The sequence below is a fragment of the Xiphophorus hellerii genome, chromosome 23 (genome assembly GCF_003331165.1).
Source record: "Xiphophorus hellerii strain 12219 chromosome 23, Xiphophorus_hellerii-4.1, whole genome shotgun sequence".
In the NCBI taxonomy this organism is placed as follows: Eukaryota; Metazoa; Chordata; class Actinopteri; order Cyprinodontiformes; family Poeciliidae; genus Xiphophorus; species Xiphophorus hellerii.
Window position 1 is genome coordinate 7,487,475 of NC_045694.1, and position 17,975 is coordinate 7,505,449.

Here is a 17,975-nt window from a genome sequence, read left to right on the forward strand (position 1 = left end):
TCTTTTAAAAAATCACCCGGTGTATGTTGCACTGTTTATCTCTGCCATATAGTCCCAGCCAAGCCTGTGGTGTAGCGTGGTCACAGCGAGAAAGTTTCAGTTTTTAATGTCACACTTCTTTTGGAGGAAATGCCTGTTGAGAAAACCACAATCAACCATGTGCCCTTAGTATTGAAAGGAAATAAAGCCACATTGATTTTTGTCATTAGTCTTGTTGCCCTCCAAAGTGGTGTCCAAGGATAATTAATTGAATAGCAATTACAGCTAGTGTAGCACAGCCCGTTATTAAAGATAATGTCATCAGTAGTGCTGTAGCTGAGATGGAGATTTTTAAAGCACGTCAGCAGAGGGATGTACTGTAATTGCCTTCTCGTTGGTATTGCATGGCTCCATGCCAGCCACCGGTGGGAGGAGAAAGCTATTGTAATGTGCAGTTTAGTTAAGTTTCAACCCAGGCTCCACATGAAAACAGCGGCCAGATCAAGCACCTTTGTCTAAGTGCCAGAGTTTGTCCCACACACACACACAAATGGAGGGAAGAAACTGTGTGCACTTGCCTGGAAATGCCATACTCCATTTAAGACGACACCGCTTTAAACTCTCTTTAATTATAGATAAGTGTTACTAGGCTGCAGCTTAAAATTGTCTAATTTTTTATGACCTTAAAACAATATGTTCAGAGGTTCTAGAAAATAGCCTGTGAAAGCTATCTATGTAGGACTTTTTGGGATAGAAAGTCTCTGAACTTGTATGTGAATAAAGTTTGAAACGTGTATAAGTATGGATACTGCCGTTAAGGTAAATTAAGGTTTTAAAATGTTGCCATTTCAAAACCCCAAAAACATTCTGAAATACTTTTCCTTCTATTTAGAGTCTTTTATTGAGATGCCAGTGTGATCAGAGTTTCTTTCAGCTGTAATTAGCAATTTAGTAACAGCAATAATCTTCTCCCTCTTGACAGCTATTATGGAAGTTCTGTTATTTTATTTTATAAATGAATTGTGCTTTGAAACAAACATGGACATGCCACATGGAAAGCATATTTTTTTTAGAGATCAACTAGAGCACCAGGGTAAGTTGCACTAGTTTGTGTAGTTGATTCACTATGTAGTAGCCGACTGAGCTGTCAGCTAATTAACATTTTCCTGCATTAATTCGTACCGCAGTAGAAAGGATCTTTGCAGGATTCATAACCTTTTAGCTCAGAAGTGCATCTCGACAAAGCTCAGAACAACAGAGATCTGTCATTAGGCTGTTTGTGTTTGTGAAGCTAATATTTAAACAGACAATGGTGTATTATGTTGTCTGGAAGGTTTACGACTTCACTGATGCAGGTACAGGAGCTATACTGACCTTTTTACGGTGCTCTCAAACATCAGTATTGTAGCGCTAGCTCTAAGCGTTGGCACAGATAGGATGTGGCATCCGTCAATAGTTTCTGTCTGTCTCTGAGGGAAAGTACCTCCCAACAACGCTTTTGTGTTTACCATGTTGGCTTAAAGGGGGTCGTGTTTTTTTTGTTGTTGTTTTGTATGTGTTTGCCATGTTAGTTTAAAACTTGAAGCAACTTCTAGCTTGGAGAGGAAATGAGCTGAATGTTTGTTATTGTTGGTGGGAATGTGACAATTTGGACAAAGTTTGTATCAATTCTGTATCAGTTATGTTGAAATATTGATTATTTTGACAAACCTAGTTGGAATATATTGGTGTGTCTCCACTTTACTCAATGTGTCATTTAACCTACCAGCTGGAATTTCTTTCATTATTTAAAGACATAATAATCATTCTGTATGTAATCTGCTGATGACAAATCTCTGACAGATTCCTTCTCTTATTAGTGTGGCATTTAGAAAATAGAAATAATTTTGTTAATTATAGCTGACCTAATTGAGACAGTGAGGAAAAAAATGGCATGTCTTTTTTTCGGTGTATGTAAACTTCTGGCCTCGACTGTAGTTTAAAGTCAGTTGTGCATCTTTTCCACTTGTTGCCGTTGGTAGTACCATGTGGTAGTCGTTTGACTTTTCAAAACTTCTTTTTAACTCTAGGTGTTGCAGAAATAATTTGCGAAATATCTAACTGTGGGCATTTCGAGGCAGCCAAATGATTGAGCAAGCAAGTTGCAGTGTGAAGTCTCGATGAGTTCCCCTCCTCCACATTGTCGAGGGACATACTCTAATGTAGGCCAGTACCAGCCAATGGTACTGTACACTTTGTGTTTTGTGCTTCTGTAGGGATTCTAGAAGAACAATGAGCCTTTGCCTATCCACAACAGCTCCTTAGCATCAGCTCTCAGTTCAAGCTGGACCGTCGCTCCTCTGTGAGGTTATTCATCACTGTGTGCAGACAGCAGACGGCAGGGATTGCTGACTTTGATATGTGGCTTTTATACACAGACCAGGTGTTGGTGAATCCAGAATGAAGGTAAACATTGTTATAGTATCGCTATAAATCTCATATTTGGTGTTTTATTGATGTTGATCCTTTTTGTAAAACCATTAAATTATATTTATGTATCATATTTGTTCTTACCATCTGTCACTGTGTATTATGTGGAGATCTCTTGCATTATGGGACTTGTTTAGTTGCTAAATACTTTTAAAAAGTTTTGAGCCTCTTTCCAAATGTCTAATTAATGAATATATGAAGACGACTGCCTTAAAAACCGTTTGATTGATTTACAGGTGAATAATGTAGCTATTGTAGCTTCCTGTCTTTGTTAGCAGTTCATTTTTTCACTCTTGATTGTCTCCAGACAATAGATGTAATCTGTTCCTGCTAAGGTATAATTTAAATCAAGTTATTTCAGTAAATAAACTTATGATTGGGTGTGCCAATATGACAGAAGTGCATCAAATTTAGGAAAGAATGAAAATTTGACAGTTGAAATTTTGAAAATCCTTTTTTTTTACTGTACCATCAAACTAACTGAAAAACTGCATCTTGAATTTAAAAAGTGAAAAACATCCAGCTAAGTGAAACACAGTATGCAGACCAAATCCATGTCATCTAATTGCAGTTAATAAAATACTACTCTGAAAACAGCTAAAATAACTTAACATTGTTAGTTACATTTATGCTTATTTCTTAAACTATAACATTTATTATTTTTTTATTCTTAAAGGTAGGTAAATTATGGAATAACAGCTGCTTAATATAATTGGAATCTTGTGTTCTTTTTGCACAAAAGTTTCCACCTTTTGGTCATGGTGCTCTTTACGTAACATTACATAAATATTTTATTTTTCATCACAGGTGCTACATTGCATACTTCTTTGTCAAAGTGAAGAAATTTTAGGAGTTAAGTAATTGGGCTATATGCCCTGGTAGCTAGTTTTCTCAAATCAGAAATGTTAGAAGTTATTAGTATGTTTTGACTACCTATGTTTTGTGACACAAAACAATTATACAAAGTATATCTTGTAAGCAAACGAAATGTGTTAAAGTCTTCTTCCTGCCAGTTGATTTGCAGTTTGCAGCAATAAGTGTGGGAGGGGCCTACTCTGCTCCTGAAGAAAACTTGTTTTCTCTGACAGCTCATTAAAAGGACTTTTTATTGTAGGAACAGCAGAATGGAAAACTTTTGTAGTTTTGAATCTGTAAATTTTTAAAACCTTTGTGTGTCTTAATGTTTGTCATTGACCTACTTTTCATGTAAACTGTTATGAAGTTCCAGCGAAAGGAGGGAAATAGAAGTGATGCATCTTCACAAGAGCGTGGAATCTACGCTCACAGAGCAGAATCTACCTTACAGAAAATTTTATTAGGCATTTTGTCAGCACACTCTAATCCCTTGTTATATTATCATATGACCCAGCCATAGTTAAAAGTAATAAGAAGTGATCATGTTAGGGAGAGACAAAGGAAGACTGCAATATTCATTGCTACTCTGACTCCAAACAATTCCCTCTGTGAATGAAAACAAAATTTTGGGGACATTTGATCCCACTTTTATTTTTTCATTTCTCGCCATTAAACGTTTACCTACATTTTATATCCAGCATCAAAGATCGGCGTTGCCTCGTGAAATGTCCCTCCTGTGCAACGAGATTATAAAATCACTGTCTCATGCCACATTTAATAGCATGAGACAGTAAAGTTGGCCTGTTAGAAATCCACTCGAACTGAGAGCATCGTCATAAAAAAACCTGATGGAATCGATGAGAGGCACCTGGAGCAGGTATTGTATGCCATAAAAGATCTCGGTCATTTACGCTCACACGTCACCTTTTATCCGTTATCAACCTGGTTCCTATTTGCATAAAATTGCATGGCACAGATTCTAAGCTCCTATGGCAACATGACCTAATAATTAATGACTCATCTCATTGCTGTGTTGTAAGTACATGTGCAGGGAATAAAGAGGGTTTACCCATGCAGACTGTTCGTTACACTGCTCCCTCCTAATTTAATGTGTTGAAGTAGTTTTTTTTCTGAGTGGTTTTCTTTGACGCTTAATGGCATAGGTCCTGTACTTTGTTGAAGCCTGTTTTTTTTTTTTTTTCTTAACACATGGCTGCAAAACCACAAAAGAAGACTGATGAGAGCAAAATTGGGTCTATACTATTCTTCTGGGCTTACAATTTTCAATTTGATTCAGCACTTTCGTTAGAAAATGTTGCGAAAATCAATTTTTGGTTGGCCGCAAATCTATAAGTGTCAGATTAAATGATGATATACCACTGTCACACTTGTTGCTTCTAACCTTGTTTTCCATCTGCACATCCTTGTGTCAAATTAAAGCCTGAACATGTAAACTGTAGGAGCCAAATCCATGTAAATCTTGACGTTCAGCAAAACATTAAACATGCAAATTATAAAACGCATAATAAAATGTTTTCTGCCAAATTGAAGAAAATAATTATCAAAATGTGTACATTTTTACATGACAACTATGACAAAGACAATTAGATGTGGTGTTTTGCTCTTGTGTTGGTTTGTCTGGTAAGATTGCACAGGAGTGCTTAAACTTTCCCAGGGGAGCATTTAGGACTCGGATACCAAATTTATAGTTCTCCTAAAGTAACTCTAGATTGAATCAAAAGACTCCCAGCTTCAGGGAGTTATATATGAACATTCAAGACATTGTAGGTTGAGACTAAAGGGACTGAGAGTTATTTATTGGTTTAATATAGTTTTGATTTTGGCAGATTTTTTTTTCCACCCAGGCCAGCAAATAGTCTGTGGTATCTATAACTAATATTAAGTAGTGATGCTCATATTCCTTTTTTAATTAGACAGCTCTTTACCAAACAGGGAAATTAGGAAGCCTCTATTAGTGTTCAACAGTATTTTCAGCTTAACATGATTTCACTTTTATTACACATTGTTTTTAGGAAGGAAAATGTTTGAGGTTTGCATATTGAACTTTATTCCAGTCATAAAATTTCTGAAATGATTTAGATTTTTTTTACTCCATTGCTCTTTAGCTATTTATAACTATCATGTTGAAGGTGTGCAAAATGTGCCAGTAAATTGTGTAGTGACATGGTGGGGAAATAAATTCAATTGAATGGATAAAGATTTAATTTGGATATGTGTGCAGAGATAAAAATTACCAGTGGCAGTTAATCTACGGTATGTTATGTTTATTAGTACCATTTGCTTTTTGTTGACTGCCTTAATATAATATAAATCTTTACATAAATCAAGTTTTCCCAATAAATCGCTGTAATCTATCATCAGTATATATTTTTTGGGGGGATGCATGAGCAGGTCAGCCGAAAACGCGTTAATGAATTTAATTTATCCTAATCAAAGTTACAGCATGTTATGGATAATTAAACATTGAAAGCTTTGACATTTTCCCCTCGTTTATTGGTTGGTAACTGAATGAATGGGTATTGTGAGGGGAAAAAAGGAGGGTAGTCACTGAACAGGGAGATGGTGCGACAGGACTCAGTGTCATCAGACCAGAGTCATCACCAGGAGTTTGGCAGTAGCTCAGTGCAGCTTTGCATTCTCCCAGCTCTCTGTGGAGCATCTTTCCTTCTTCCCTTTGCTGGTTCCCTTTGCTCCCTGCTCATTTCACAATGTGTTCATAATTCAATTTAGAGCATAACTCAATGTAAAGTTTCAACCTCAGTCAATTCTCTAATGCACCATTTTCTGGCTCATGCTTGCTTTATTGATCTATGCTGATGCTGTTTCATTAAGAATGAATCTACAGTCTGATATTGACATACTGACAGCTGACTCTTTTTCTTACTTGCTAATGTCATTGGCTTCGAGTGGCTCTGTTTGACCTTTGATGATGAAGCAAATATGAAGAAAGTAGTGCAGTTTTTTTCCTTACATTAGCATTTCATGTTTGTCTCTCAGCTAGCTAGTGTTCATCTGTGTTTTGGATTTACGTGTTTGCTTAAAAATGGTGTGGCCTGTCATCTGACCTTCATTATATTTCACAGTTAATGCACCACTGCATAAATGTCTGTTCAAAGGTTCCTCTTATAACGCTAACGGCCTACTGCACCAAGTACTACCTCATTTTCTTCTGATTCAGCAACAGTTGGTTGCTACCCAAATATTTTATTTTTATTATTATTATTTTTTAAGGAGAACAGAGATGGGGGGGTATCTGCAGGTTGTTGTACATCTCTGGAGCTGACCCAATCCACTTAAATGCGGTCACTCCACTAGATAGACTCTTAACTTCAGAACAAGAGCACATTAGCATGCCTTTTGCACTATTCGGTCTTTAGTCTTAGGTGCCATCCATCCATCCATCTTCTTCCGCTTATCCGAGGTCGGGTCGCGGGGGTAGCAGCTTCAGAAGGGAGGCCCAGACTTCCCTCTCCCCAGCCACTTCTTCTAGCTCCTCCGGGGGAATCCCGAGGCGTTCCCAGGCCAGCCGAGAGACATAGTCCCTCCAGCGTGTCCTGGGTCTTCCCCGGGGCCTCCTCCCGGTCTTAGGTGTTAGGGACTAATTGAAACTTGTAAAGGCCAGCCAATTACCAATTTTGACTTCCTGACCTGTAAGTCGAGACTCCTTCACCTGTGCTTTGACTTGTGAAGAAGGAAGTTGCTCTGAGTGTCTTCTTCAGAAGTCTTCATCTTGTTTCCTTCACTGGTTGTTGGTGCAACCAGTGAAGGGAAGGGAACAGACTTTTCAAAGGTTTGGTTCTGCTGACATAATGTAGTGAGAAAGTGAACCGTACCAGCTGAAAATGTAACAAATGTTACAACTTGGGTGCTCAATCTAACCAAGTCTACCAGACTATCAGATGTGAAAACACCCTAAAAGTAGAGATACACGCTATATATTGGTAAAAGCCGATGTTTTACACTCTATTTTGGCCCCATAAGTTAAAGAGTGCTGATAATAACAGCTAATAGTTATTTCCCTCTTGTTGTGGTTTGTGTTTTGATGATTCTCTGCAGGATTGGGGGTGTGTCGAAATGATGTGGAAAGGTTAGGAAGACTATTGGTAAATGTCAGTTAATGACCATAAAAGCATTATTAATATTAGTTATGGCTCTTGGCCCAAATTTATCATATCTGTGCATCCCTTGGTAACCCTTAGTAATTCAAAAGTTTATAAAATCTGAGTCCAGTCAATCAGTGGATCAGCTGTGAACCATATAGCTGGTCTTGGTTGCCGTTTTGCATAGCAAAGCTGGTTATGCATGAGTCGTCAGATCTTGTTACACTTCCTTTTTTTCCTCACACTTCTCCTTTCCTCCCCTCTTTTCTGGCAGCCAGGTCCATCCGGTCCTGCTGAAGGAGCGTCGGTATACTTAGTTGGATGTTAATCTTGACATCCATACTGAGGTGTGAACATAGCTGCATTATGTAACCATGTTGGCTCTCTTCTCCAGCTTGATCTGTAGCAAAAGGGGGAATTGTCTCAAAATGAGCATTACGGATTTGGATTTATTTGATGTTGTTTTGCTCATAATTAAAATTTAGTAACTGTTTAAGTGGAGGTCATATTGGCAGTGTCATTATTGTGTATGAATTATTCTTCCAAGTGAGGATATTTTTTAATGTAACTTCTTGTCAGAAACAGCCTTTGTGCAGCCTGCAGTCCAGGTGGCCGCCATTCGCACCTTCTCTGGCGTTTGTCCAGGATCAGATGTTCATGGTAATCTGTCCTCTCACCCCACATGCTGCAGATCCCCTGCCAGTAGAATAATAATGATAATTCAGCAACATAAAAGTTGCTGTACAGTACAGCTTGTTCTGGAAGTGATAATGTTATTTAAGAAATGTGAATGGCAGCTACTTGGATAATGTTTTGACTGTCAGAGTAGAACAGAAGGACATTGTTTGCAGCATGAATAAGCTAATCCTGCTGAAAGTGATTCAGTCCTTCACAACAGTGGATGTGTTTGAGTAATTACCATTTAAATTTATTCTTTCATCTTTGGTTTTTATTCTAAACATGACAAGTCTTCTGAAAGTGCACTCGATTAATTTTAATGGGGTTTTTTCAACTTGTCAGTGACAGAGTTACTATGTTAGATCCCAGTCTAAGCAGATTACATTTCACTGGAGAATTATGGTCGTAAGCAAAAAATACAGACTGTTTTTTAAATCATTTTCTTTTATAATTTGATAATAAAAACAGTTTATAGAAACTGTTGTTTTAATGAAGAGATTGTCTTTTACCCACTGACTGTGAGGCTTTCCTAAAGCTATCAAAAGGTAAAGATATTAAGGCAACAAATTAAAGGCAAATCATTTGAATATTCTTTTTAGGAAAGAGAGAAGTGATTTTAGGGGGCATACCTACCAAAATACTTGAAGGAACTCCATCTGTTCTGCCATCGTAGTTGCATTCAAAAAGGTTAGGACATTAGAAAATGCAAAATAAGTGTAAGTTTGATATATTTACAACCAGACATTTCTTTCCATAGATGTTTTCTTAAAATTTACACGTTCTGCTGCTCTTAACAAATCTACATTCTGACTACATGGACACAGATATTTTGGTTTTATGGCAAAGATATTTAGTTTACTTATATTAGCCACTAATATGGACATACATATTTAATATTTTTTCCTCTATACTATATGTTTAGAGCATAGCAATAGATTAGTTATGGGTACAACAATTATTAGTTATAGAAGAAATGGATGACTCTCCAAACTATGGCGTGTGTAGAGATGCTGATCAACCAGAGATCTTCATCAGACATTAAATCCTAACATTGCCCACATATTTATTTTGTTTAAAAATCCACAAACCAACAGCATACTTTGTTGCATTTTTGTGTTTAATAAAGCATTTTTGCAGAGTTGGGCATAAGTTTTAATGCATAAATGTGGTCGTTCTTGTTATTCCCACTACTACCAATATTAAAAATCCCAAAACACATTTCATTCATCCATTTTATGTTTTAGGTGATTAGAAAGGAAAATCTGACTAAACAAAGATAATATTTATTATTTACCAAACACAATTATGTTACCCAAGTATGGAATACTTCTTTACCTTGACAATAAAAAACTAAATGCCACCTGTGTTGGTTGTAATCACATTTAATGTTCGTGCCAATATGCAAATAAACATCTAGTTAAGCTCACCTGTCACCTGAGGAACAAACTCAGGTTGTTGCTGACTTCTAAAAGTCAAATACAGTTAATGACTTGAAGTGTCCATTATTCAAATGTTGTTTCACATTTACCTTTATCACATTTCCATCCTTTCTCCTAAACTTGTTTAATTCTGCTGCCTCCCTGTGTTAAATGGTGTAATAATGATAAATGCATACCCAACACTTGACCCTCTGCTTTCAGTTGTGAATTAGGATGTAGATTCACCATTTCCTCTGCAGTTACAGTAAATTGTCTTTTTTTTCCCCCAGAATTGCCAATTTAATGACTAGATCATTGTGGGCTAGAAACTAATCAGAGCTTTTCTCTTGCAGTTAAGAAGTCATGCTTGGTTACAGATTATTAACGAGGAAGAATTGATTCCTTTGATTCATTAGAATTTTCATGTTCTTTTGAGGCTGCTTATGTAACTTGTTTTTGTTTTGAGACTTGCATAATACACCAAAAATCTTGGAAGGTTACCACAGGCTATCATTAGATCAAAGTTATGTGATAACCATAAAACATAAAGCCCTCTTGTGCTTGCAAAACATGGAGGCATATTGCAAAAGGGCGTGATGAATAATGTATTGCACTGAAATAAGTGCTATGCATGACATCTGTTTTATGGATTTCCCCAGTACTTGGTAAGATGTGACTGAGTTTATATTGGTTGCTGAAATACACTGTGTACTTTTAAGTACAAGCAAAGTCATACATTCTCCTCATTATGTTATCTGTAAGAGAAGCTGTGTTTCCATTAAAAATGTGTGCAAATCTTTGTCTAAATTCTACTAATATTGAAACCCCCCCCACAAATTTTACAATTACTGTGTTTCCATTAAATAAGAAATGACATTAAAATTACACATGAATAAGCTTGTTCCTGCAATAAGTCATTACATCTGATGCTGCCATTTTTTTAAAAACAGTTACGTGAGATATATTCATCGTTTTTGACAGTAGTAAGAGCTGGATACTGGTCACGTCACTTTTGTAATATGAAAAAGTGTTTCCATTGCAGGTTTGCAAAATACATCTATTTTGATACGGCTGAAAAACCACTTTATCCTCGTGCAAAAATATTTTATCGAGAAATGTGAGATTTTTTTTTTTTTAAATTAACGGTGGTCGGTCTACTTTGATGCACGGTTGAAGGCGTCCATGTGTGGATCTGGGATTGAAAGAATGATGTGTCTTCACAGACCGGGTTTCTGTATCTTATTTTGTGGAAAACAATCAAAACAGTGAATTATTTCTGTAGAGAGCATGGTATGTCTGGAGCTCCTAAAGGACTTTTTAAAAGGTTGATAGGTTAGTGTATCCATGCATCATGGAAATATAATAAAAAGTGCTGCGTCATGAAAAAGAAACTCTACTCATAAATCTAAGCAGTATTGTTTTGCCTGGCTTCTTCAGTTTAATATCTCTTTGCATTTATAAGTCACCAGTTGGGAGAAAATAAATTAAGCACCCATACAAATTGTATTTTTGGCCCACTGTCCTTTGTCATACTCCCCTGGCTCGTGTCCAACTGATTTCCAATAGAGTGCTTTCAAAATAAGTTAAGCACTTATCAATTCTGTAACTTTTTTCAAAGAAGCTGAACTTTGTTTTTCACATTGCTTATTCAGTACCTAAACTTCTAAATTATAAATATGTCTTCTCTTCTGTTTTGCTTCATTTCCTCTCCTCACCTCTATCCCCTACTTTCACCTCTAGTTTGGTGGTGATGAGGGACGAGTTCACAGCAGGACGATCTACGTTGGCCATAAGTCCTGTCCCCCCAATGAGGCTTATATCCCGCCCAAGTTTTGCGATAACAGGATTGTGTCCTCTAAGGTAAGAAACACACTTTGGCCCTGCTCAGAACTAGCATTAACATTCACCTTACAAGAGCCGATCCTTTGTGAAAAGAGCTCAAGTTTGAATGCGCCAAAGATCCTTTACGATGCAAATAATACTGTCAGCTCAAAGTCACATTAGGAGGTAGTACGTTTAGATTATAATACACTGGTTAACAGGTTTTTTAACCTGTTTTACACCACGACTGACTCTTCTTTTAAATGCTACGTGATGAATTATAATGGCTGGTTCAAGTTGCTGAAGACATTTGTCACCACTGCAAGACCAGAAATACCAACAGAATATAAAAACCAAACAGATTTTTTTTTCTCCTGTGCTTGACTGTGAATTGTGCTTTACCTGCCTTAAGGCATTTTCTTCACTTGTTTAACTCCCTGAATCCAAAATGAGCACTCTCAAGCATTCCCGTGTCTTTGTTCCTCCTCCATCTTCCTGTTCTCACGCTTGTCTTTGCTCTTAACCAAGGGTGATCATTTGTCTGTCAAGAGAGCACTGACTGGCAGTGAAATACATGGTTGCTCATAATGAACTGGAAGCATGTGAAATTGGTTGTTTTCCCTACATGCTTAGACTCCCCCCACCTATGTTCTACCTGTCCTGTATCAACAGCAAGCTCAGACCGGTATCGCTGACTGGCTCTGTGGCATCATCAGTGACAGGGATGGGGAGGTGGAGAAGTCTGCGTGAGAGAGACAGTCATGGGATTTATGGTGGTGCAGACGGTTTCAGTGTACAGGCCAATCAATTGGCTCCTGCCGGCAGGTCAAGATAAACGGCCTTTAATTACTCCGGCTGTAGTGTTTATGTTCACCGCTTCCTCTGCACTCCATCATATTTTTGGTTTTGCACTCTGCAATGACCAAAACATTCGTTTCCTCTCTTGCATTTGCTTTTTCTGCACCACCACCCTCAGCCCCCACCCACTGCTGCCACCCCCCTTTTTTCTCATTACTTTTACTCTCTTTTCTCTCTAGCAAAATGAGATGGGCCATTCTGCTGCCACTGCATTTCAACACTCCCCAAGCAGACTTTTTCCTATATAATCAGTGCCTCCGTGCTGTTTCTGTGCAAGTGTGTTGTAAATGTATTTGCAGGCATGTGTTAGCATTTGTGTTGCATTGTTTTGCAGATCAGTTGCTTCTTGTTGAGACTTGTTCACAGAAAGTCAAGCAGATAAAATGTGTTTCTTTATGGCCAGTAGTATCAATGGTCATGGTCACTTAAACAAGAGCAAAAACAACTTGATACTGTGGTTCACTCCACATCGAAGAGTTCCCAAATAAAAGACATAAATCAGCAATCTAAATCAGTGATGTCCTTTTAGGTCTTTTTTGGGCCAGCTACTAAGAACAAAAATAGTGACTGAAGCTAATTATTTCTCTGACTCCCATACAATAAACGTATACATAGATGTATGAATATTTATCATTTCAAATGTCACTGCTTTGCAGTTATTTCTTTTACATAGCCAAAGTTGTTTAAAAGTAATGCTAAAAGTTGAAATATAGCACATAGAGCAGCTAAAAACACAATTAAAAACTTTAGACAAATATTAGGAAGCATATTTGGACATTTATTACTGAAATTCAATTTCCCTTTGGGATCAATAAAGTATTTTTAAATTGAATTGAATTTGAATTCTAACAATATTTAACATTTCAAGTAAAATAAAATAAGAAGTTTGGTAAGGGATTTAGGGAGATCTCAAAAGTAATTGTGTAACTGTACACATAATTTCCAGTTTTGTTTGTATCCGGGCTTTAAAGTCAAAATTTATTATGTTTTTGGTATCTTTCAAGCAAGATAAACAAGCAGAAGTGTATAAATAGAAATATGATTTCTTCTTTATTCAGCAAGGAATGTCAAAATCTTCTAACATTTTCTTAAAGTTTTTTTGGCACTGGTGGCCTTTACTCGTTAGTAGTTAAAATTGGAGAAGGGCTGTTAGAGAAGGAGGGTTGGGAATCGAACCTGGGACAGCTGTGCTGAATACTGTAGCCTCTCCATAGAGGGTACTGGCTCTACCACTGAGCCACTACTGAGCGCCCCTGTCGCAATAATTTGATCAAAATGTTCGAGCATTTCAGTAAATGACCATTAAACTTACTGGGAATTTCTCATCCTACATGAACTGTGAAATTTCACTTGTGGGAAACGGCTGTTATTGTTTCCCACGATATGTCGGACAGACTTGCCTTGGCATAGTACCGATGTCTGGCTTCATGTCTGTTTCTGTGAGCATGTCTGTGGCATTAGAGGCAGGTTGAATGCCCGAAGCCTGTGTTCTGTTCTCTGTACCCGTAATGTTTAAATTTAGTGTAGAGAGAAATATGAAAAACACTGAAATTAAGCTTTGGTGCACCCCACCTTTGTTCTCCATTGTCACTGTAGCAAGTTTCCAAAAGCTGATTTTTCCTTATAGCTGGGAGTTCTCTAGTTCGTTTTGGTAACACTTTTTATGGCAGAGGTTTCCAAACATAAACAAGCTGCATACAAGGGTACTTGTAAATACGTTTTGTACAAATGCATGTTCCATTACACCTCTACCCAAAGAATTAGATCATCCATTACACTATAGGTGGAGGGCATTCGAAACCTCTGCCAACTTGTCTATGACTGACAGACACAAATTTGAACAGAAGAGTAATGTTCTTTGGGCACATTAGTCTAAAATTTAATTATTTGGACACCAGAACAGAAGGCATGTTTGACATCAGCCAAATGTAGGCAGGGTAATTGTATTGGTATAACACATTTACAGCAATTAGACAATTTAAAGTGCTTTACATGATTAGCCGGTAAATAAAACAACAAGCTAGCTAAAAAACAAACATGCATTACATTCCGTTGTCAAAATATAGCAATCCCCACAGAAGCTCATACAGACCGAAGCACAGAGTTGGAAATGTAATGGCTCACTACCATAAGAAGCACCATGAGTTTTACCATGTAACTGGTGCTTGATGAAATTGTGAGATATGTAAAATAAATAAACAAATAAATGAAGCTTATGCAAAAGTGGAAACAATACATAACATAAAATCCATCCAGAACTGACTGAGAAGTAGGTTTGATCTTAATAAGAAGCTGTGTGTTGATATGAAGAGGCTTTACATGCAAGAGATCCTTAAAACATCAACACAGCTGAAAGTGAGGAGTGTGGCAAACCTTCTTCAGTCCAAATAGATTTTATATTTTGTTTCTTCCTGCAATTAAATCTTCTTTTCTTTCTTTTCCAGAGATGAATAAAAATAATAGACATCTGTATATCAACATTTCTTAAATAAAAACTGAATATCACTTGGGAGTCCTATTTTCTTGATGACTACATCAAGAAGGTTTATAAACACATAATGTTTTGAATGCCACTTTCTTTTGCTGGTTTTTCTTTTATCAAATTAAGTCTGTTCAAATATCCTGCTGAAATGTTAGGTATATGAAATAAAAGCACTAACAAAATCAAATGAATAAGTAAAATATCTGACTTGCATTTATGTTTTTCTTTCACAGTATACAGTTTGGAATTTTCTACCAAAGAACTTGTTTGAACAATTTCGAAGAATTGCCAATTTTTACTTCCTTATCATCTTCCTGGTACAGGTAAGTTCAAACTTTAAGTATGCTAAACCAATGGAAAGGTTTGATAGTGCATGTGCGTCTCTGGGTGGGTCTGTGCCTTTAAGGACACAATGAATCCTGTTACACAGTAGTTGTGGTGCAGAATGTATATTTGCACAAGGGAGTGGTGTGAAGCAATAGCAGGTTGTTGCATCTATATATGCTAACAACACCCACTTTTATAAGATGTGTGAAATTTGTACTTCTGTAATGGTTCAGAAGCACAAATGTTTCCATTCAGCTCGTATTACACATGTATAACCTTGGATATTTTGACGTCTTGTGTTTTAAGAAAAATATGTGTAAAGAAGTAAATACACTGAGTAAATATTAATATGAGAGCCAAATGAAAAATTAAAATAAGATCGGTGACTGATTACATTAAGTGTTTACTACCTATAAATATATCCACTTACCTGCAGGTGGTATTCTGTTACAACTTCTGATTTAGAAGTTTTAGTTACAACAGTTTCTGAATAGCTATTAACCTAAGGATCTATTTGTATAGACGTTATTCTCCTCTTGTGTGGTATCTAAAGTGAAGAAGGGTTTTGAGAGTGCATCTGCTTTTGTTCCTCTGTTAGCTGTAGTGACTTTTTCTGATACCTTAAAGTGGGAACTATGTGCTCCCATTTTAAAAGGAACCCGAACTGTCTCTGAAGTAGACAGATTCTAGTTTGGGCTTGCTCATGGGGCTGGATCTTCTTTCCCAGGTGTCATACTGACTAAATGAGCTGAAACTGACAGCTCCTTTCAGTCCAGTTCTGTAGCCAAAAGAGGCAGATCATCGTTCTGTTTGTGACATTTCTGACTATCTTAAATTGAGCCAAATAATTGAAGTTCTTTCATTTGATCATCTTTTACACCTTCTCAGGATTTATGCTTTTCAGCTTATCAGTTTACTTCAAATTTATCCTAAGCAAGTGTTTTTCCCCCCATGTGAATTAGTGGGGGGGAAAAAGCAGGTGTTAAGGGTGCACAATGTTGTGTGTGTAAGCCAACAAAAATGTTTTCTTCAGTTGCATGTTGCCACATGATGCAGATTTCAGGTGTAGAATATTAGTACAAGAACATTTCTGCTTTTTTCCCCTGGAAATATGAGTCAGTGGGTTTCCCCGGATTGTTAATGGCGCTTACTGATGCTGAAGCATGATTGGCACTTCTTTGCTAAAGCCATCCTTTGCAGGAAGCTCCTTATGTTGAGCCCTCGGTTCTGTTTCACCGGGATTTTAGACAGCGAGGAACAGGTACACACGTCGTGCCGCTGATTCGCACTTGAATTTTTTCTGACAGAAATAAACCGTCTCACATCCCCTGAGAGAGACTATATGCAAATACCCTAACATTAATGCCATCCAACCCCTGACTCCATTCCATCAACCGTTTGTATCCCCTTTTTATTTTCAGGGTTGCCGTCGTTCTTTTTCAGTCTCTATCCCACATAGCCCCCCGTGTCTCTGCAGCGCTGCACTGCTGACGTCAGCAGCAAGGGAGCCCTCTGTACTTCACAGCGACACAAATAGACACAGGCTGATAAAAAAGCACCACTCTTCTATAAATAGCCCCTGAATGTCTTTGCCTGGGAGTTCAGTCGAACACGAATAGAGCACTGTGAGAGACAGAAACTGAAAATGAGAACGGAAGAGCGGGAGGGAACGGGGGGTGCCGGGGTAGGAGGACATCAAGACCCACGGCACAGAAATGGGGACCCCGGAGACCTGCTGTCTGTTGCTCACCCTGACACATTTCCTGCATCAGATGAAGTGCCGCTGTGCGCTGCTGCTTTGAAATCACACCCGCATATCAGCAGGAGTACACAGTTCACTCATACTGCAGAGTTTTACTTTATTTATTTATATATTTTCTGGCATTGCATTTGGTGCATTGGAGAAAGGCGGTGGGAGAACTGAAAGTGTTTTTTTGTGCAGGAAACATGATGTGCATAATATTTTTGACGACTAAGGACTGTTTGGCAAAATCACTGAACCTGAAAGACTTGTGTAGATTTTAGTTTTCTTAGGGTGCATTCAAACTAGCCCTGTTTTGTCCTCTTCAATCCAAATTTAGTTTGTTTGCCTAGAAAGTCCGGATTGTTTGAGGAGGTGTGAAAGTGCAATCAAACTCTGGTTCACCTAAAAGCCTCTGTCTCAGTTTGATTGAAGTGAACTCTGGTGCAGTTTGAATGCATATGTGAATGACAAGTGGACCGGAATCCGCTCCAAAAGCAAGATGAGAACAACAGCGCAGTCCATTCTGGGTAAATACAACCCAAACAAAATCGAGTGTAGTACTGCTGGAAGAAATGGCTCGCGGTCTTTTACCAAAGATAAAAGAGAAATCTTACAACGGTTAAATCTGACACCACTCCATTTTTGTTTATATTTGGTGAAGAAGAAAAGTACATGTCTTCTTTGGAAGTTTGGCTGTTGTTTACTTCAGTAGTTCTTGGTGCAGCGCCACCACAGGTGTGAAGAGGTGAAAAGGGTTTTCAGAGGGTTTGGATTGTTTGACACAGAGCAGAGTGATGAGCCATGATGCTCGAAACTTTTAGATATTTGTGGAATTCACCAAGCCTTGTGTAACAATTAAGGTTTTAGCCATGTACATTTTAATTGTTATAAATCCTGGATAGTGGTCTAAAATACAGGCATACAAACTCAGTGTCTTTATAACTCTAATCATGCAGGGCATCTTTTGATGGGGAACTCTAATGTTCCCAAGACCCATTGTGTGATTTTTTTTTTTTTAAAAGGTAACAACTTAGAGTGAAACCAGAACTCAACAGTCTGGAGAATAGCTAAGCCAGAGTTTAAGGACTCCTATTTGGCATTACAATTTCTCAGTGACATGGAAAATGGGATGTTATGCGAACATCTTGATGTAGTAACATGTTTGCGCTCCGACCTTCCTCTTCGAGATATCAAATCGTGACCAAAAGAACAAGATACTGGAT

The 17,975-nt window shown here is 37.7% G+C and overlaps 1 protein-coding gene across 7 annotated transcripts in view; it reads left to right on the top strand.

The window, feature by feature from the left end:
- atp11c (ATPase phospholipid transporting 11C (ATP11C blood group)) overlaps positions 1-17,975 on the top strand; it is a 53,711-nt gene that overhangs the window by 10,487 nt on the left and 25,249 nt on the right. For 6 of the 7 annotated variants that reach the window (XM_032555327.1, XM_032555324.1, XM_032555325.1 and 3 more), the window contains exons 2-3: positions 11,261-11,380; positions 14,915-15,004. In XM_032555327.1, the coding sequence (XP_032411218.1) occupies positions 11,261-11,380; positions 14,915-15,004 (210 nt within the window). Of the gene's footprint in view, positions 1-2,315; positions 2,425-11,260; positions 11,381-14,914; positions 15,005-17,975 lie in introns of those variants that run through there. The other variant, XM_032555328.1, reaches the window with a different exon arrangement.